The 21483-nt window shown below is 40.1% G+C and overlaps 1 protein-coding gene across 2 annotated transcripts; it reads right to left on the bottom strand.

Moving 5' to 3' along the window:
- Positions 1-335: 335 nt before the first annotated feature.
- On the bottom strand, positions 336-18155 carry LOC306964589 (sodium- and chloride-dependent taurine transporter-like). 2 transcript variants are annotated; one of them, XM_079558660.1, is made up of 14 exons: positions 18006-18155; positions 12660-12889; positions 10482-10616; positions 8864-9098; positions 6417-6549; positions 5419-5553; positions 5112-5215; positions 4847-4971; positions 3979-4091; positions 3111-3248; positions 2655-2757; positions 2305-2405; positions 1763-1933; positions 336-1589 (listed from the first exon to the last, which is right to left on the bottom strand). In XM_079558660.1, exons 2-14 carry the CDS (start codon positions 12886-12888, stop codon positions 1434-1436), a joined length of 1878 nt encoding a protein of 625 aa, XP_079414786.1. In that variant the 5' UTR covers position 12889; positions 18006-18155; the 3' UTR covers positions 336-1433. The 2 variants fall into 2 exon arrangements, with proteins under 2 accessions (XP_079414786.1, XP_079414785.1); XM_079558659.1 differs by lacking the exon at positions 18006-18155 and adding an exon at positions 15743-15900 and having other exon boundaries at positions 338-1589.
- Between the last annotated feature and the right edge of the window lie 3328 nt (positions 18156-21483).

Genomic DNA, 21483 nt, shown 5'->3' on the forward strand with positions numbered 1-21483 from the left:
GAAGACCGAGGCTATACAGTGATATTTCCATTGAAGAGACATGACCGCTTCAGTCACTGCGGCCCGCCTTCAGATATGCCTGTGTTTGTATCATGTGTCCGCAGCAACAACTCGACGCCATAAATCCTTTCTGTTTATGAGTGTTTATGTATCTTTAATGCTGCTTAAAGATGGCCGTATGAACTGCTCATGGATCTACTATGAACTGCTGCACAATGGCTTGAACAAATAGACACATCTGTGGTTCACACTGAAGACATAGCCTACGCAAAAAATAAATGGCAAAACATTTTTTATTGTGTTCTGTGTAAAATTACATTTTGCATGTGGGAGTAAAAAGACTTTGGTACATAAATTGTTTTATTTGTTTTGTTTTTTTATTGAATTGAAATCTAAAAAGACCAGAGTGACATTATTTGAATGAATATTGCACACTAAATGTAATCTGGGCTCATGTGATTTTTTAAAAAATATATAGTTTTAGTACAATAGTTAGGTTTTGCAGTTTTTATCTGTATAAAATTATTACAACAAAGGCATATGTGGTTAACATTCAAATTCTGTACAGTAAAACAACAGAACCTAGAGCCTATCTTGTATTAATCTAAGGTAAATAAAAACAGCACTTTTTAAACTTTATCCCAGTGTTGTTCAAACAAGCCCTACCGACTGCAGTGGAGGTCAAACGTTATGTTGTACTCAGGAACAACATGTAAAACCACAATTTGCCATAAGCTAAAAATTGACCATATCAATTTTTTTAGAACATATTTCCTCCGAACTTGTATTGCAACTAAGCAATACTCTGCAGCAATAAAAACAGTGTAATAAAAGTGAAAAGTTATGTAAAGTGCAAAGACAGATTTGATAAATGCACTGGGGCTGACTTCAGACATCATATCGGCAAGAACAAATACTTAAAAAAAAAACATCCCTTTTTGAGTTACACCCCTAGGCCCGGATATTCACCTTTTCCCTTTGTTTGACCATTTTCACTGTTTGGCCAGTGTTTGATATTAACGTTCATCTCATCATTGAGAGGATGAGCCCATTGAACGCTCTGAGTGCTCCAGGAGGTCTAACTGAAGACCTTTGTCATTATAGGCAACAATACTGCTAACACCGTGGTCAGGTGCCGACTACATTCATATTGTTAGTAAAGGGACTTGTGAGAAGTGCAAATTTTCAACAAAAGACAGAAAATTACTCGTATATTTGAAATGAAATGAAACATAGTAAACATGTTGATTATGCTGCCTACTCTGATATCAGTGCCAACTACAGCAACCACAACGTCATAATATTCACATGGTAAAAAACAAAAACAGGGACGACAATATTACAACTCCTTCATAAAAATCAAACCAGGTTTCTATATAAGTAAACTACTCAAAGCACAACAAAGAAAGCACATTTCCTCTCACAGAGAGCGCTCACATCATCGTTTCTACAACGGTTTGGGTGGGCTTTGTCAAGCCATTGTTCCCATTGGCGTTCAGGGGCTGCGTCAGCTCTCCGTCCTTTATGTTGTACTCTTTGGGCCGCGAGCTCACACCAGACTTTGCTGGGGAAGACACATCTTTGATCCTCTGAAAAATAACACAGAATGCCATGATACACTGGAGCCTAATTCATTTAAGGCTCAAAACAATCTGGTTATTAACCACTTAAAACTTATTTTTGATTTAGAACAGAGTGGCAGAGCGTTCACCCACTCAGCCAATTATGTATTATGGGAGTGATTGGTGCAAGCTAGGCTCACCTCAATCAGAGTTCCCTTGGATTGCAGTATCTTGATGACCATGACGAGGGGGATGCAGATCATGGAGGTTAGGGCCAGAAACCAGCCCAGACCGATGGCCCAGTCTGGATACTCATAGATCTTATTGTACGTCAGGGGCTTGTACTTAACCAGGGAGAAGATAAAGCAGCCCTGGGAAATGAGTGGGATAAGCACAGCTTGATCATCTAGAATCTCAGAAACATTTCTTCAACACATTGTGGTGACACAAATTGAGATAATTAGATCTCGACGCAGCAGGATGGTGGCCCAGCAGTTAGCAATCTCTGCATGAAGGGCCCAGTTCAATGACTGGGCCAGACAGGGTATTTTTGTGTGGAGTTTGCATGTTCTCCCTGTGGTTTCGTGCAGGTGCTCCGGTTTCCCCTACTACTAAAACATGTACAATGTGAGTGTGAGTGCGGGATGGCGGATGGAAATTAGCCCATTGCTACAATTCGATGATGTGTTGACAAGTGTGTGTTCATTAACATGCAATGAACAAATAAACAAATATGTCTCACCATGCAGAGGACAGGAGTGATAAAAGTCCAACTCCACTTCATCCATGCGTTTGGTCTGTAGCCAATCATATCCTCCACCCCATCATAGAAATTATCTACTCCTGTATGATAAAGAGGGCACAAGAATATGTTTCTGTTTACTGTAACCATCTGGCATGAGGTCATTGCATATTCAGTTATGTTAATAGTAAATAAGATATATTGATGAGAGAGAATCAGTTTTGGGGTTATTTACTACTGTGCAAAGGACCACAAAAACACCTTTGTTTACACCAAACAGAGTCTGTGTGTCTTTGGGATCATTACTTTGACTAAACAGACTTGAATTTGAATGAGGCCTTTCCACTTACCATAAACCCAGGCTACAGCAATACATTCAAAGAATGCGACCCACAAAAGGCACACACCGCTGGCTGCATAGTAGTCGAAGAGCTGAAACACGTACATGCCACCCTGAAAGACAGAGGGCATTATTTATATGTGACTGGACAAGAATGAAAGTAGGGTGTTGTGGGGACTTCTAAGCAGGAGAATGCTGGCTGCCTCCCATCACAATTCAGCAGGTGCAATTATAAAGTTAACAGTGAAATGTAAAATCAAATATCAAATAACCTCACAAGATATACACCATATTAGGATAGTAGGACAACAGGATATTCTTTCAATTCAGGATTAATTGCTAACTTTTGCATCAAAGGTTTGAGAGCTACACAATGTCGATTTTCTGTACGTGGATTTGCATATAGTAGAATTGATGATAAAGATAAATGAAGCGCACTGAAAATGGAACAAAGAAATGAACTTACTTTTGTAACCATTGCAAGTCCCAGAAGATAGCTTATGAAACACACAATAGCTATGAAGATTTCTCTTCGATAACCCTTCCTTAGGAAGGACGGATACAGATCCACTATTGAGGTGATCTGTCCTTCCACTTCAACAAACTGTGGGTCAAAGGAAAAGAATTTAGTTTGTGAAAAATCAATGCCTCTGTGTGTGCACTTTGTGTTTACATCTGCAGGCCATTGATCAGACAAAGAGAGCTTTGTTCTCTTTTAAACAAGACCAGAATATGCTTAAAAACGGTCTGCTGCCATCAAATCCGAACAGAACAAAACAACAGTGAATCACTTAGTACAAGTGAAGGGGTAAAGACAGTACAAACATATGTTTATGCTCAGAGAGCACGTGTCCTTGTACAGTATAGAGGCATGCGTAGTGTGTCTGAGCAATGCGGATAATCAGCCTTCAGGGCTGAAGAATTAGCATAGCATGTATGGACATAGTCATAGAAAAGAAGCAGCCCACACACCCGGCACTGACACAGTTTTCCTTCAGAGTATTTACACGAGCACAAATTTAGAGCTTTGAAGGCTCAGCCTCATGTGCAGGATGGTAACTGGAGTTCAATTACACTAGGAGCAGGAAATCTGATCTGACTAGAGAATCCCCTGAGCGTACACCAGTGTTTTGTCAACCAGAATATCATGTCTCAATCAGAGCTCATCCTGGCCCTTGGCAACAGCTTGAATGTGAACCATGACTGTAATTAAGGATGACTAAATAATAGTCCCTTGTCAATTCTGCGTCTTCACAACAGAATACCCCAGTGGAACAGGCCGCTTACTCTGCTCTGTCTGACACCTCAAATACACTAGGCGATGTGCTTCTCACCTGACTGTCGAGGCCCAGAAGCAGCAGCATGATAAAGAAGAGGACAGCCCACAGCGTCGGCAGAGGCATCATAGTCACAGCTTTAGGGTAAGCAATAAAGGCCAAACCAGGACCTGCGGAAGAGCAAACCGGGGAAGGGGGGAGAGGGGTACACAGCAAGATTAATAATTTTATCTAATGCCATCTTGGAAGAAGTAACTAAAGTGTCTTGCAGAGCAAATAAAGTGAATCTCACTGAAGTTTGAGTAAACCAGGGAAAGCCTGGCACTCAAATCTGTAATACTAGTTAAATCAAGACAAAAAAGTCTGATCAATCACCAATAAAAGCTTATGAAAAATTAAGTGACAATGTTTGGGTCACAGAAATACTATCACTGCAGATAAAAATCCCCAGACTCAAAGGCTTAAATTTATAAGATCCTAAGGCCATAATGGCCAAAGACAGGACAGCATGAGCACGCTGAAAGGAGATGCAGCTCCTTAAAATCCACAGAGAGTGATGAAGCAGGAACACAATCAAAGAAGTCCAGCTCAGGTCCATGGCTCTGAACAAAGTGGGCTTAAAATCAGTGTCACATATATCGTTGGTGTCCCAGTTTGCCACTGAGAAAAAGAAGACACTTTGGTGATTTGCTAAAAGTAATGTAACCATACTGTTACACCATAAGTCAACAGTACAATATATAGTAGGCTGACCCAATCCCAGAGTGCTTTAACAGTCATTAAAATCTGTGCATTGTGGCTTTCAAGGAGTGTGCATTTGCCGATTTTATATTTTCTTCTACATCTTGGATTTTAGACCAGTTGAGTTTCCAATGGTCTGAGCTCGGCAGCAGCACCCACCATTACTGCTGCCATCACCTCGTACCTGACTCTGCCACATCGGCAATGTCCACCCCTTGTTCTTGTGCCATGAATCCCAGGACGGAAAATATTGCGAAGCCAGACACAAAGCTGGTACCGCTGTTGAGGCCTCCCAGCAGCAAACAGTCCCTGAGTCACACATATGTCATGGAGGTTGTTAATGAACACACAGGAACAGGAACCACAGTCCCCACTTTAGTTTTGGGCTGTCAGCCGCTGTCTGAACCGAGCATTTTTCACTAACACAGCCCCCACAACAGCAGCCTCACCTGTAGCAGTTGTATCTGTACTTGTTGTAGCTCCCCAGCGATGTCATGGCCCCCAGACAGATGGCATAAGAGAAGAAGATTTGCGTCCCTGCATCAATCCACACCTGGAACAAACAATATGTGCAACATAAAGTGCCAAGCAGTGAGCAATTACCAACATTATAGACAAAAAATGGCTGTTGATATGAGTTGGCAGTATGACAACATATGTAAAACTGTATTGACTTATTGATCATTTTTAAATGTTTCAAGTGCAATAGTTTGAAATATCATTGCGTTTTGATGAGGAAGTGTTAACTGTATGTACCTCTGGGTCCTGCAGACGGCTCAGATTGGGGTAAAGATAAAACTTTATCCCTTCGGAAGCGCCAGGAAGAGTAACCCCACGCACAAGCAGCACGATCAGCATCACAAATGGGAAGGTTGCTGTGATGTAAACTACCTACAAAAACACACAATATTCTTACACTTGTGACACAGGTTTCATACCGGCACTGATAATTTTCTATTTTTATTTCTAATATCAATGGGTTTGCAGATGCAAACAAAAAACTGCCTAAGTAGTACTATAAACTTAAGAAATCAACTAGATGAAGTGCATAAGGCTTTGTGTCCCATAATGAAAAGAAAGAGCTCCTCATTAGAATGGGAGACAAAGTGTTGTCTGAAAGTCAAATCTAACACAGTAAACAAAAGAGATATTAGGCTTTGGGTATTTTCTCTCTTCTTTCCTCTCCCTCCTCCTCCTCTTTCCTGTCTCTCTTCCCTTTCCCTTTCACTACTGGATGTTGGAAACAAAAGTCCATAATGTAAGTAAACAATACACAAATCATATATATAAAAAAATAAATAAAAAAAAAACAGAGAGAAAAGAAAAGAAATGCATGAACATCCTGCTAACTTAGCATATGGACAATAGTGGTTCAAAAACATGTAATGACACTGGGCATCATTAGGGTAGATGAAAGTTAATGAAGTGCTTGAAAACTGCTCGCCAAATGTTAATTGCTTCATTAAAAGATTTTGTTTATCTTTTCTTTTTTTGTTCTTCTTTTAATAAATTCCTTTATTCATCAAGCCTTTGTCCCACAATGAAAGCAGAGAAAGAGCTCCTCTCATGAGGCACAAAGTAGACAGTGAGTCTGGCCAAAAAGTCACATCTTACAGCAACCTCCAAATCAAACAAATCAACTTGGCCCCGTTTTTTTTTTTTTTTCCTTTCGGTTTTTTTTTCTTCCTGAGTGCTGGTGTTTTATCAGTAAAGAGCAACACAATGCAGAGCGGAAGTATGTGACCAGAACTTACTTTCCCAGTCGACTTGACTCCTTTCCAGATGCAGAAGAAGCAGATAACCCACACAGCCAACAGACACAGGGCCAGGTCCCACTTCAGAGTCCCAACGTCCTCGATCCCGGTAGAGATGCTGAGCACATTTCGCCTGGGCAAGAAAGAAAAATATATATTTTCCAGGTTTGAACAGGTTGTTTAGTTGAACTTTGATCTTTTCATTCCTTTCTATATAACTATAATGCAAGGATCTGGTTACAGATTCATTCATACTTCATAACTCTTACATCGAGAGCTGCAAGAACAAAATTAAGTAATTTTTGCCTTGTACCCATGGAAACATGGTATTAGCCACAATGCTCTTTATCGCTTGCAGTTAGTCCAGAACTCCGCACCACAGCTTTTAACACGAACCAAAAAATAGAATTTATTATAAGATTGTATTGTTTGTTTTTAAATCTTAGAATGGACTGGCCCCTTAGTACCTCACAGATCTCATCCACATTCAAAGTCCAGTGCGCACCCTGAGGTCTGAGGACCAGTTCCAGCTCGTGGTTCGTAAAACGAGCCGTAAAACCAGGGGGGACGGAGCGTTCTCCATTGTCGGGTCTAGAACGCTCTGCCCCTCTACATCCGAACAACCCCCATAGTGGACTGTTTTAAGCCTCGTCTAATGACCCACTTTTATTCTTGGGCTTTTAACACCGCGTGAGTTGTGTGGTCCTCTGTGTCTTTTATTTTGTTTTATTTTATTGTTTTCACAGTTTTAATTACTTTCTATTACTACTACTTTATTGTATCTTATGTTTTGTTTTGTTTTTTAAGTTATTTAATGTTTTTAGTTGAATGACTTGATTCTATTTTATTAATTTTTTCATTCCTATATAGTATTCTGTTGATCTTATGTGCAGCACTATGGAAACACTTGTTTATAAAATGTGCTATACACAGTTGTGCTCAAAAGTTAACATACCCTGACAGATTTTTGTTGTTGTATTTTTGGCAATTTTCAGACAATCTAAATGATAACAAAACATTTTTTCTTCACTCATAGTTAGTAGTGGTGCGAAGCCAGTGCGTCCCATGCGCAGCTTCCAGACTGACACTTTTCCTCCAGTATTCTTTAATAGCATGCTGCATTCATCCCGAAATCTATTTTGATCAAGTTCCCTAACCCTCCCACATCCCGAAACATCAGTGATCCACCTCCATGTTTCACTGTAGGAGTGGTGCACCATTCATCACATTCCTTGTTGACTCCTCCAAATGTAACGTTTATGGTTGTGGCCAAAAAGTCCCATTTGGTTTCATCATTCCAAGTTTCAGAAATGTTGAGGCTTATCTCTGTGCTCCTTATTGTGCATCTAAAAACAGCTACACAACTACACAGCACAGCAATATCTTCAATTTACTGCGTGGATATCGAAGTGCTCCTACGGTGTTATTACGTCTTTCAATACAGTACCAGTTTTTATCCGCTTAGAAAATCGACAGGTTTAATTCGTGTAACTAGACTTGGATCGTGTAACTACTCACGTTTAAATATGGTTTATTTAAATACGGAAAACGTGGAAGAGCTTGGTCGCTTCTAACTTCACCCACGTTTGGCCCCAAAGAGGACAGGCTAAATGCTAACAACATCTTTGGTCTGTTTGCGTGACTGAGCTCGCGCACAAAGACCAGACAGCTACAAAATATCCAAGGTACCGAGAGTATCAATCAGCAGTGTTTAAACACTCAGAAACCCGAAACGTCAGTGCAGCACTGGATGAAAGGGTCTGTCAGGAGCCCAAAAACTCTCTGACCTTTTACACACACACAATAATTACTACACAGGTCACAGGTGAGGGTGCTGACCTTTAGTAGCCATTCAACCCGTTTGGGTCAACTTATGTGCATTTTATCAGGCCAAGCTCACCAGGGTATGTAAACTTTTGATCAGCATCATTATGGTAGTTTCTTTTTTCATTATGATTTAAAGTTGTTTGACCATAAATGGTTTTACACAACCACTAACTATGAGCAAAAAAAACGTATCATTCATATTCTCTGAACAATAATTTAAAAAATACTAAATTCTGCCAGGGTAAACTTTTGAACTGTAAATAAAGCGGATTGGAAACATCAAGAAAGTTCTTATGAAGTAGGAATGAGCTTTAAGCCTGATATTCCCAGTTACCCAATCATGCTATTTTGGTTCATTTTTGAACAATTAAAGAATAAAGATTATCTTTATATACAAGTATGAATGTATTATGTTGTGCAAACCACGAGAAGGGTGTTATATCATGAAACAAATGTAACTCTTTTATATGTCTACTTCACCAATCTTTGCTGTTTGTAGGACAGGCTCATTTTTTAGCAGAGTATATTGAATACTGAGAATATTGAAATAAAAGGTTAGACATTTTAAATATAGTATAGTATATGAAAAAGAGTCTCAATCATGCATAAGTGAAACTTACTCCCAGAACTCGGTGACGGGGGAAGTAAAATTAGTGGAGTTCGTTGCGAGCCAGTGGGTCTTGTTCTTGCGGATAGTGTCCTCAACGCAGTATTCGGTGTTCCAGGGCTGTTTGCACTTGGCCCAGGGCAGCTCCGGCTGAAAGCACTGAAGCAGGTAGTACAGTCCCCACGCCAGGATCACAATGTAGTAGACGTTCAGGAGAGAGACGATCACAATGGAGGCATAGCCGATACCTGCAGGGAAGGAAGACAGGCTTTGATTCAATCTTTTATGCCAAAAACTCAAAGAGGACAGGGACCAATACATTTTAATTAAATGTGATAAGCTTACAAAAGGAAACCTATTCAGTGACAGTAGGACATATAAAGGCCACACTGAAAGCCCTCTTACTGTCGGAACCTCCTCCATCCTCATGTGCATTGTGCTGTGAGGCGAGAGGGCAAACTGCTGTCCACAGGGGAATAAAATAATAATATACTTACTTCCCAGTGTGACTGTACATAGCTTGAGCCTCCCTATCTATTCACGCTATAGGCTAAAAGCAAAAACATGAATTTTATGCCCGACTTTGTTTCGGGTGAATGTGGATATTACCCATCACTACTAGCTTAAACACGAATTGTCATCACTTGATAACCGCTGACGAGTATTGACCTCTCGCTTGTTATCAGTGGTGTCAGGGCACTCAGACGCTTGACCTTTATCAACCCGTGATTGTCCTAAAATGGCTAAACATGTCCGACCCAAGCCCATGTGACGCCGCAGTCTAAATGTTTTTGTCCTATTTTTAGACGACTTTGCCATGAACCTGCACACAGAAACCCCCAGTATTTGTCAACCACAACTCGCGGCTATTTAAAACTCTTTATCTCCGACCAACACCTCATTTCCACATTCTTCTGAACACAAATTTGGAAAGATATTACCAGGACAGGTCTAGGGTTAAAACACACTGCTGTGACTGAACCATTTGTGGCCACATGTGACATTCTTCTGGCGTTACGCAAAACAATTTCGCAATATTTCAACTATTAAATATCTGGGTTAGCACTCAAGGACTAAACCACACATTTGCCAGCGAGTCTCGTCATGGGACAGGGTAATGAAACCTCAAATAGTGGAGACCCCCAACAGTTGGTCAGCTCCACTGACTCTCGTCTTCAGCTGTTCCCCGCCGTTTCCGCCTTTTTTATGGGACGTGCCTCGTGTGAATGGAATCAGGCTGAGGCGCAGCTGTTCTGGGCGTGGTGTGTCTGCAGCCTGTCACATCGCAGTGGCTCTGGGGCAGCGGTGCAGGTGAAGACAACCATAATCTACTACTGGCTGCAATGGACACTTTCACACCACGCTACATGCCACCGCCTTCATTCGGCATATAGGGATAAGTTTAGGTGATTAATTGTTGTGTCTTTTATTAACAGTAGTCATGTCCAGTTCACACAGCCATTGTGTCCTTGGGCAGGACACTTTATCCATCCAGTCCCGTCTAAAACCTTTTCCCCATAAAATGAAAAATTGTGGTGGTCGGGGAGTGTGTGTGTTTCTATTCATCTGCCCCCACACTGCTTTGAGGACTGAATTCCACATTGTGTGTAGTGTTGAGCTTTCAGACTGACCGGTGAAGATGGGGCAGATCTTGGCCCAGCAGGTGATGCCGCCCTCAGAGGTGTACTGTCCCAGAGCCACCTCCAGAAAGAACACAGGCAGCCCTCCCCCGAACAGGAAGATGAAGTATGGGATCAGAAAAGCACCTAGGCGAAAAGAAATACATTTTATTCTCTTGTTTTCTGTTGTGAATTGGTCCTTTAACTGTGGTGTGGGGTGTCACTGGTGGGACAGGAGCTTATTTTGGAAATGCAGGCAGTGTATTTTTGCACTCAAGCCTTTATTTAGTTTAATGGAGCTGGGTGAGTTATTTCAGATCGGCCCTAGTATTATTTAGACCACTGCTTAGTTCCAAGTAAGGCACAGTTCAGTCCTGTATATCAAGTCCAGAATTTATCCTTAAGTGCAGGCTTAGTTTGGTTAAAGTGCTAATCTTGTGTTTGGACTCCAAATGTACAGTGCCTCTCGAAAGTATTCATACACCTTGAACTTTTGCACATTTTGTCATGTTTACAAACCCTAAACATAAAGATTTTAGTAACCAACAACTGTGAAGTGAAAGCAAAATGATACATGATTCTGTTATTTTTCAAAAAATAGAAAACCGAAAAGTGGGGCGTGCATAAGTATTCATACAGCATGAATGAATACTTTGTGGAACCCCCTTTTGCTGCAATAACAGCAGCAAGTCTTGGGGTCTGACTGTACAAGATTTGCACATGTAGAGACTGACATTTTAGCCCATTCCTCTTTACAAAACAACCCAAGCTCTGTCACATTAGAAGGAGAGCGTTTGTGAACAGCAGTTTTTAGATTATTCCACAGATTTTCAATAGGATTTAGGTCAGGACTTTGACTGGGCCATTCTAACACATTAATATGTTTTTATTGAACCATTCCATTGTAGATTTATCTTTGTGTTTAGGGTCATTGTCCTGCTGGAAGGTGAATCTCCACCCCAGCCTCAGTTCTCTTCAGGCTAACTCCAGCAGGTTTTCCTCCAAAATGTCCCTTTATTTGGCTCCATCCATCTTTACAACTATTCTTACAGTCTCCCCAGTCCCCGCTGAGGAAAAGCAGCCCCACAGCATGATGCTCCCCCCCGTATATTTGACATTGGGGATGGTGCACACAGGACGATGAGCAGTGTTAGGTTTGCTCCATACATAACGTTTTGCATCTGGGCCAAAAAGTTCAATTTTTGTCTCATCTGACCAAAGCTCCTTCTTCCACATGGAGCTGTGTCCTCCATATGACTTCTAGCAAACTTCAAACGGGATTTCTTATGGCCTCCTTTCAATAATGGCTTTCTTCTTGCCACTCGTCCATGAAGGCCAGATTTGTGTAGATACGACTTATAGTTGTCCCATGCACAGATTCCCCCAGCTCAGCGGCAGGACTTCACAGCTCCTCCAGAGTTATCTTGGGGCACTTGGTTGTATTTCTTAACAGTGCTCTCCATGTTCGGTCTTATATTTTAGATGGGCGACCGTGTCTTGGTAAGTTGGCAGTGGTGCTATACTCTTTCCATTTCCAAATGATGGATTGAACAGTTGCTCCGGGAGATGTTTAAATCTTGGGAAATCTTTGTATAACTTAATGCTTCTTTAAACTTCTCCAGAACCTTATCCCTGACCTCTCTGGTGAGCTCCTTGGCCCTCATGATGTTGTTTAGTGACCGATACACAGCTCCGAGGGCCTGAAAGAACAGCTGTAATTATACTGAGAGTAGATTACACACAGGTGGCCTCTATTTAACCGTTAGGCCAAGGAGTGAACATTCTGTAGTCATTAGGAATGTTATAAAGGCAATTTAATGCACTCAGAAAATGCTGTATAAGTATACTGTATGAATACTGCTGTATAAGTATACTGTATGAATACTTATACAGTATTCATACAGTATAAGTATACTGTATGAATACTGACTTTTCTATTTTTTTTAAAAAATAACAGAATCATGTATCATTTCGCTTTCACTTCACAGTTGTCGGTTACTTGTGTGTGAACGTTCAGTAAAAAAATCAAAATAAAATCTTTATGTTTAGGGTTGTAAACATGACAAAATGTGCAAAAGTTCAAGGTGTGTGAATACTTTCGAGAGGCACTGTATCTTTTTGAGTTCTTATAAAATATTTGGCTCTTCTTGGTGTGAAGTGTGAGAATGACTAGTATTATCTTTAACCCACCTCCTCCATTTTTGTAACAAAGATAAGGAAATCTCCAGACATTTCCTAATCCAACAAAGCCTCCGGCCACAGACAGGACAAAGTCGAGTTTGCTGGACCACTTCTCCCTCTGAGGAACCTTCCCCTCCGCCTCATCCTCGGGCCGCGTCCCAGGACTCTTCCCCGGGGACGGTTTGAGCGTGTCTTTGTGGAAGTCCTTTAGGCATTGGAGTTTCTCTTTTTGTGCCATGCTGCGGATCAAACCAGGGTTGTAGTTAGTGCATATACGAAAACTGAATGCTAACAAAGACTGGATCTAAAACATAGTTAAACACGGACTGCAACACCTGGGCATATTGTCCCACCTTGCATGTTTATGAATGGGGTTTGTGAGCGAGTGTTCGGTGGTGGTCGGAGCTCGGAGGGGTTGAAGATGCAGACTTGACTTATCATTACTGAGAATCAAGAGCGAATGAAGAATGCATGAAAATTGTCAAGTGACTTTGATCACTTGAAAAGCAAGACTAATGTATTATTATTATTAAATCAGGACAAAAACAAATCACTGTTAAAGAAAATGCCAGGTTATGTGAGTGCTATGTCACACACAAATTAAATATACACAAGCAAATATGCCAACGACATGAAAGATGCTTCTAATCATCAGCTGGAGACCGACAAAGCTATTTTTGCAGTGTGTTATCAAAATAAACTACTTGGAAGAAGATACTGTGTATTTAAACCTTATATTTGGCAGCAGTCACAGCAATTGGGCAAGAGCAGGGGATGTTCCATATCCATCAAAGTTATAAGGACAGGGTAAATTAGGATATATTTACAATTTAAAAAAGTGTAATAAAATGAATGTTCATATTTAATTCTGCTTGAAATGTTTGGAAGTATGGCTTTAAACAATAACTTTCAAGCTTTGTTTTGAATGTCTCTGCCTTAACTTAAAACTTGGTCAGTTAAACTATAATACAAAATGAAAAGACTAAAAAACATAATCCGGGTATGACTACGTGTTTGACATTATGCTGGTGATATTAGTGATGGCACCTATTGTACTTATTACAATGTGCCACCTTGTTAAATATGTCATAGACAAATACACAGAGGTGAAAAGGAGAGGACACACGGCCGAAGGGGCATTAGTGGGATAAGGCTGTCTGCTTATAGCATTAAACTGTGCCTTGTCACCAGAGGACATGATACACACGTACAATGTTAGTCCTAATCTGGCTAATCTGACGCACTGAGGTCATATCAACTACAGTGGAAAGATACCATCTTTCCACAGTACAAATGCATCTGTGCTATATGTTGCTATTCATTTTCAAGGTAAATGAATACAACAAAATGCTGTTGACACCAAGAGGTTTTGATGACGTTTTAATGTAGCCCTTTTTTTTTTTTTACCTGAAAAAACAAAACAATAGAAGAATATGTGGGGTATATGAAGGGCCCAACCTAAAGCCCCAAAGTGGAAAAGCAAAAGGATTGGCCCCTTAACTGCAACCCTTCACTAATAGAATTGCAAGGGGAAAGATGAATGAACGAACGACTACGTGTTTGAAATGTAAGATAGGTTTGTCTATTTAAATGCACTTTGTTGTAGCCAATCGCTGTGCGGCATGTCTGGTCGCTCGGTGCCACAGCTTGGCTCAGGAAGTGACAAGCTTAAGTTTCCCTGACTGTTTGCACAGTAAACCGCCTTTCCAAGAACGATAGGATTTATCATCACAGACCCAGGTATCCTCTTTCCGCACATGAGCCGAAAGAATCAGGAGGGTCACCCTAATATGACAGAAATAACTAACACACATTTTGCCCTGACGTAATTTCACTTTCAGATGTCCAACAATGAAGGCTTGGATCAAAAGAGAATCAAAAGAATAGCATAAAAGGCTCATTGAAGTACTTTTTGTTGTTCATGTTTGTCAAAGGAACATGAAGCAAAGAAAACAATGCTCAAATACAAGTGAGGATATAACATTTCACTATTTTACTGCCACAAACAATCAACTAAAACGCTTTTATAAATGTTGAAATTTAAATCTTGGTGTGATGTTTTACTTTTCCTGCATTTCTTCCATTTTAGACTGTGTTGTGTTAATCTGTGGCGATGTTTAGGTTTGTCCCGATAAACAATAATGAATTTGCTATGAGCCGCTTGTGAAGCCACCAACGTTCACTTCTTCAGGGGACATTTTGGCAGCACCTTCTTCCTCTAAAACAATGTCGTCTTTCTTTTAAATGGACACAATTGATGTCCAGGCTGCAGAAGCCTTGTGACATGGCTTTGGAGGTATTTCTCTCTCTTCCTGTTATGCATGACAAGTCAACTTGAACCACTTCCCACTTTCAGACCTCATTACATAACTGGATCACTACTGACTTTCCCCTCTTTCTCATCTGAGTTTTCCTGTGCGCGTCTCTCTATTCCCATTCCCTTCTTTGGAATCGCTTTTTTCCACATGCAAAAATGAAACGGTGTTTATAGTTAATGTAGTTAAACTAAATGGCACTGGAGTTCATTCACAACATGCAAGCCATTCAGGACAAACTTTAATTGTGCTTGTTTCTTCTAAAAAGACCAAGGGCTGTGTCCAACCAGTTATCAAAATGAGATCTATTGTATCCGTCAATGCCATAGACATTTATGGGCTGTGCTCAACACAAAGGCGAGAGACAGTTGCAGGAACACATCCACAAACACTACATTCATCAAATTCATTCATTCAATCATTATGAATACTCTAAAATACCCAAAACATGCTTATTTCTAACTACATTTTGTATTGTACAAAATGTAACACATTGCTTGCAAGTAAACAAGTTACACTTCCAAGTAAACATCACTTTTTTAACAACTATTTCCCCACAATAAAACTACAGTTTGTTGCAGTATATTTTGAAATGAACTTAAAACACAATTGCAACTCAAGAACTAAAACCATGAACAAGAACTAAACACACAAACACAGTGAGTAAAAAAAACAAACATCCTATGTTAAAACTTTCTCATAAAGCCAGGATATCTCTGTACAACCTCCCTATAACAAACTCCAGGATTCTATGTATGAGAACAAAATCATACTTACAGTTCCTTCATGGCTAACTTTAGTTTCCCAGTGTCTCAGCTGTCACCATGCCACTGTACTGAAGTGCCTTTATGCTGACCAGGGTCATGAGGAGCAGAGCTGAAGGCGCAGGGCCCGCCTCCTTTGGCTACAGACAATTAAATCCAAGCACGTGATTGGTCAACACTCAAACTCTGACCAACTACTCAGGTACCATCCAAGAGCACTGTAAATTTCCACTTGATACTCTGTGCCCTACTACACAAGCTAGAATGCATTAGTGGGAGTGGGAGTAGTAGTTGGGCTGAAAAGTTGTAGGTATTTTGATATAGGGAAGAAGAAACAAGAGATGTGTTGTCCTTACGGTCATGAAGTTGCATGACTTTGGAAGTATAAGGAAGCAAATACATACGTACACTGAAGAGGGAGATTGTTTGTACTTAGTTTTTATATAGTTTACTTTGGAGCATTTGATAGGGTATTGTACCACACAAGTCTGTCCCAAGTCTGGGTAAATGGAGGTCATCATAATAAAGGCAACCATAACCAAAACCCTCTCCCACCTTTTGTGAAGTTAATTGCATATTTATGAGGTCTTGACTTTACAGACGCATTTCCCTCCTTTATCCAGGCTTGAGACTGCTTGGCAGAAGGACATACTTCTGACCCCTTGTGGCTGAAAAATAAACTAATAATATTTTTTAAATTGTCTGCCTTTGTGGCACAGTCATAGCAATTGTAATGCTATGAATATTGCATTGGTATGAGAGGAAGTGCAGTGACAGTAGAAGAATCTATAGTAATAGTAGTAGTGATGGAAACAGTAGTGCCAGTACGTAGTAAGTAGTAAGTAGAAGTTATAGCAGAAATAGCCAATGGTTGTGGCAAACTTTAAGGAGCAGAAGAACAAAAATGCTTTCCACTTCAGGAAACGTTTCTAATAAAATGCTGGGAATACTATTAAGTAATAAGAATACTTCTAGTCTATTCAGTTATCACAGAAGATAAAACTCATATGCTTCAAAATGCAATTTATACCCACATATTTTTAAAGTTTCCAAAAGTATCTAAAATCGTTGCCTCTCTGTCACGATGAGCAGTGTTTTATCTCAGAAATGTAAACAGCTACAGTTTGTCTAATAACAATGCCATATAAGGTTATGTGTCTCCACTACAGTAGATACAGGATTTACTTTGTTGAAATAAGACAAGTACCACTGCCTAATATAAAACCACACTGCCTTGAGTTATTGGTGGTGGTCGGAGGGGCTGATGGCGCAGATCGTCCGTCAGTCAGTCTACCCTAGGGCAACTGTGGCAACTAAGGTAGCTCCTCAACACCACAGAGTATGGAGTGAATGCTACCATATCTGTGAAAGGCGATATACAAATTGAGTCCTTTCTTCTCATTTCACTCAAATATAATCTTATCAATAGGCTAGTTTATAATTATAGTTACCATGAGTAGTTTAACAAATTGCACTTCAAGCTTTATTTTATTTTCTATTCTCTGGTCACTGGTATAGCTGTACGACAGTATGACAACATATTTTCACTTAGTTTTAGTCTTTTGGTCTTTTGATGTAAATGTAATCTAATTTTTGTTCGAGATTTAGTCAAATAATTCTCTCGACTAAAATTGTATATAAATTTAGTCGACTAAATTTAGTCGATTTAAAGATCCTATAGAGCTTCTCCTACGTGAACAAAACTCAGACCTGATCCTTTGGCAGCAAATTAAAAATGATATGAGACTTTTTCAAACTGTCAGTGAAGTTTAAACGGTGTCTTACAGTTTGGGAGAGGGAGTGGTCAACAACAAGTGTCTCCGTTTCTCATGGAGGCTGCCGTTTATTAGACGACACGCCCCCCTCAGCCTCTCCATAATATTGAACACGCTGGAGACAAAAGTAGGTTAAGTCTACGACACTAATATAAGCTAATAAACGTCTTAGCCAGTCAGACCCGTGTCAATGCATCCATCTCTAATTCACTCAAACATGCGGGTCAGGCTAGTGTGATATAATAACAAGGAGCTCGCGAGGGCGCACCTAAACGCCCTTTAGGCAGCATGGCATCACCCTTAAAAGAAATCCAAAGAACACATCACATCCTCTTTGCAAGGATCAAAATTAAGACAAACTGATGGCGGTTAAAGACAAATCGATAGCAAACAAAGCTTACAAAACAGTTTTAATGGCCTGATAAAATGACCAAGTTGCGCCACTTTGAGAGCTCCACCAAGAAACTGTCATCTTTCAACATAATTAAGAGATCCCATTACCTTTCAGTGGAAGTTTTCTTTCATCGCCGTCTGCGTAACTTTTCGGTTGTGTGTCGCCAGATGGACAGTGGGCTACTATGTGACTTGTTGCTGTGAGCATGTGCGGGATTAATATTATCAGTTTGAGTGGAAAATCACCAGCTTCTCCTCCATACAACTGCCACTTCTTAAAGAGACAGGCGCCACTTTTTTTTTTTATTATTCACGGTCCACGTTCATGGCCACGGCCAGGCCCTGTACTGGACTCATGCCCAAAAGATAAATGTTTGTTCAGTGTTTCTTTGTCACACGGTGTTAAAATGTTGCAAAGTGTTGTGTTCTGTTGTTCTCATCTGAGAGGGGGGAAAAGTAGGTACAAACCTTTTTCTTTTCACAATCTCCTCAAAGTAGGCTAATACAGTGAAAATCAGCAATTTGGGGAAAGTGGATATAGGTTTGTGTTCAGTTGAGATCCTAATATAGTCTAAAACAGTGGTAGGGGAAAAAAATACACTTTCAACAGCAGAAACCTTTTACATCATCAGTGTGTCTCTGTTTACACTGGAGGCTGTGCAGTCAAAGGTTGTTGTCCTCTATAGATTTAGCCTCAGTCTCTTGTAAAGGCCAGACAGGCCACGTGGTCCTTCTGTAATCCATCTCACACACGGTTTGTACCCTTCTCCATCGTCAAACTCCTTTGAAATGAGGAAGTATCATAGACAAAACTTTCAACGTAACATGTTACACTTTTCATTCCTTGTTTTTTTCCCGTTGTGTGCCACAGCATCATCTGTGTGCATTTTCTCGTTGATTTGAAATGATGCGGACTGTTTTTCTCCTTTTTATCAGGTTTGGGACTGGTACCAAGAGTACATATGGACTGCAGTGTAGTGTACGTATACCCTGTAATGTAACGCCACTGTCCTCTTTGTGCAAACACCAAGCCTGGATATATAATCTTAAATCACGTTGAATGAAGTTATTAGTTATCAATATCAAGAAGGGCATCTGGCATCGCACAAATCAGTCACTGCCCATGAGAAGGCAGGTGATCTAGAAAAAAAAGACAGTACGTCCCCTGATGTGTCAATGTGACATGCCATTAAAACATCTTAACATTAAACTGTCTATTGAAGATGCACATTCTTGAGTTACCATTCAATGTCAACTTCCAAATATTAAACAAAGATTACACATTGAGATATTGAGTTTCCTAATGGTCTGTTTCTCCTGTCGCCTGTGTTTACTCTGTCTTATCAGCCTCCAGAGATTACTGTAACGCCACTTGCTGCCTCTGCGCTCGCCTGTCTGTGCTCCGGCGGCTTATTCTTCAAGGGGAGCATGCACAGCTTAATCCCATATTACCCAGGCTATGTTAAGTGCAAGCATCTGACTGTCACACACTTACAACAGCAATGTCATCCATTCAGTGGCCACAGGAAATCCACAGCACTCGATTATCGCATCTCTCATGCTAACTTTAACTAATATAGACGCTTGTTTTTAGTTTTTCCCAGGCTTTGGATTGGCACAGCCACTGTAGTGCAGTGATTCGAAACCAGTGGCGGGCAGACCAGGCATCTGCCCAGCGTTGTTCATTTCAGTGTGTTTACTGTGCCATTTCTTACATAAGAGCAGGACAGACATGAGTAACTATGGACTGACTCACGCCTCTAAGACCCAACGACTAAAGCAAAACATCAGCATTTTTTTATACAGAGGTGATTGACTTTTGAGAAAATGTTATTACTTCACACTATTTTTGCTTGTTTGATAACACTCTATCTGCTGTCACTTTTGTTTTTTTTAATAATCTGTATAAGTAATGCTTACTTATACAAACTGAAAAAAACAGTTATTCACAGCAAGTAACCTGCCTCAACTTATCCTTTAAAAAGTCAATGTCAACCACAAAAAGATGCTGTGTTAAGTTGTATACAATGGCACTGAGGAAAGCCGCTCCAGGTCAGACCGTGGCTCAGCACAGGCTTAAATACTCTATCCTTCTCTAGAGGTAATCTCGAACTAATAACAAATGACTAACAGTAACAGCGTCATCCCAACATAGGACAAGGGAAGACTAAAACTAAAAAACGTATCCCTACGTTCACCATTTGTTTTGATCCTAAGATTTATTGACATCGCAGCAGATCATGTAGTGCAGATATGTGGCTAGAGAAGGGACTCATATTCACAAAACCAAGATGGGTGAGTTGTCACACATATGAGCTGTAGACCTGCCATTGAACCATATTGCAGCAACAACTTATCATTAGTCAGTGCATTTGTTGTTTAGATCACCTTATAAATATAATTACTTTGCAAAACTCTTTGTTTTAAGTGTGGACAGGCACAAAAAAGTTCACTGGCCTGTGACCCCTTGATTATCATTACAACATGACATGAGTTACAGTAATATAATAATACAATATGACATCATTTTATATCGTACTATATGAAAATGTATTCATGCTGTTGTTAAAATGATTTTCATCCTAATCTATATTCATGCATTCCCTTATAGTTTTATAGTGTTCATATTTACTATTTATCTCTACCACAAGGTTTATGTTACACGTTTGCACCAATTTCTAGTTTGTGAACCTGTGCATTGATAAATGGCAATAAAATCTATTCTGTCTCTGATGAAATAATACTGTTTAAGCATATAAGATATTTTTTAACTGACAACTTGACTGGGGCAATGTGGGTGGTGGTACTGCAACACTGTATTGCCACCATTGTCATCAAAGGCAATACAAAAGAGCAGTGTTTTGTTGCATTTTTCAGCTTTTGCAGCTGTCTGTCCCAGATAAAGAATTCTTGTGGCCTTCAGCAGAAATAATTTCCTTTGTGATACTTCCTTTTTACTTTTGCAAAAACATTTCAACACCTCAGCGACTGTGGCCGACAGAGCTAATGGATAAGAATGAAAAACAAAACAATAGTGCATATGCAATCAAATCTAAAGCGTCTGTTCATTTTATCACTGCAAAATGAGATTAACATCACGCTACAATGAATACAATCAGTGAAAAACAAACCTTGGTCAATTCCTACTATAACATTGAGTTTTTGAGCAATGCAGTGTTGTTTTTCATGTTTTATTTTTACAGACCATGGGACTAGACTTGCAAAGTGAATGATTTGGTTTACAGTGACTGATGAGGAAGTACGTGCACACTCTGCTCCTGCCACTGTTTGACCAAGGAGCATGAGACCATACTGGAAAGCAATAGCATAATAGCATAACCAACCATGCATGAAAGGCTAATTGTAAATCCTAAAGCATGTTGAATCTAGATGTTGTTCAGTAAGTTTTATTAACTTTTAAATAGTAGGTCTACTTCAGCAGAACTCTACAACAACAACAAACTGGAACGTTTTAGCCATGCAAAGCAATGGGGCACAGAGACAAAGACAAATGGTCAAAAACCAACCCCTTGAGAAACAATTCCCATGAGCTCACAGCTTCAGAGACAGATTATGGAGAGTTGAG

The sequence above is a fragment of the Gobius niger genome (assembly GCF_951799975.1).
Source record: "Gobius niger genome assembly, chromosome: 6".
NCBI lineage: Eukaryota > Metazoa > Chordata > Actinopteri > Gobiiformes > Gobiidae > Gobius > Gobius niger.

Excerpts from the sequence above, each read along its gene's own strand:
- LOC306964589 (XM_079558659.1), bottom strand. Across the intron at positions 4,092-4,846 it reads TGCCGATGTGGCAGAGTCAG|GTCCTGGTTTGGCCTTTATT; the intron begins GTACGAGGTGAT and ends GCTCTTCCGCAG. Across the intron at positions 1,934-2,304 it reads TCACTCCTGTCCTCTGCATG|GGCTGCTTTATCTTCTCCCT; the intron begins GTGAGACATATT and ends CTCATTTCCCAG.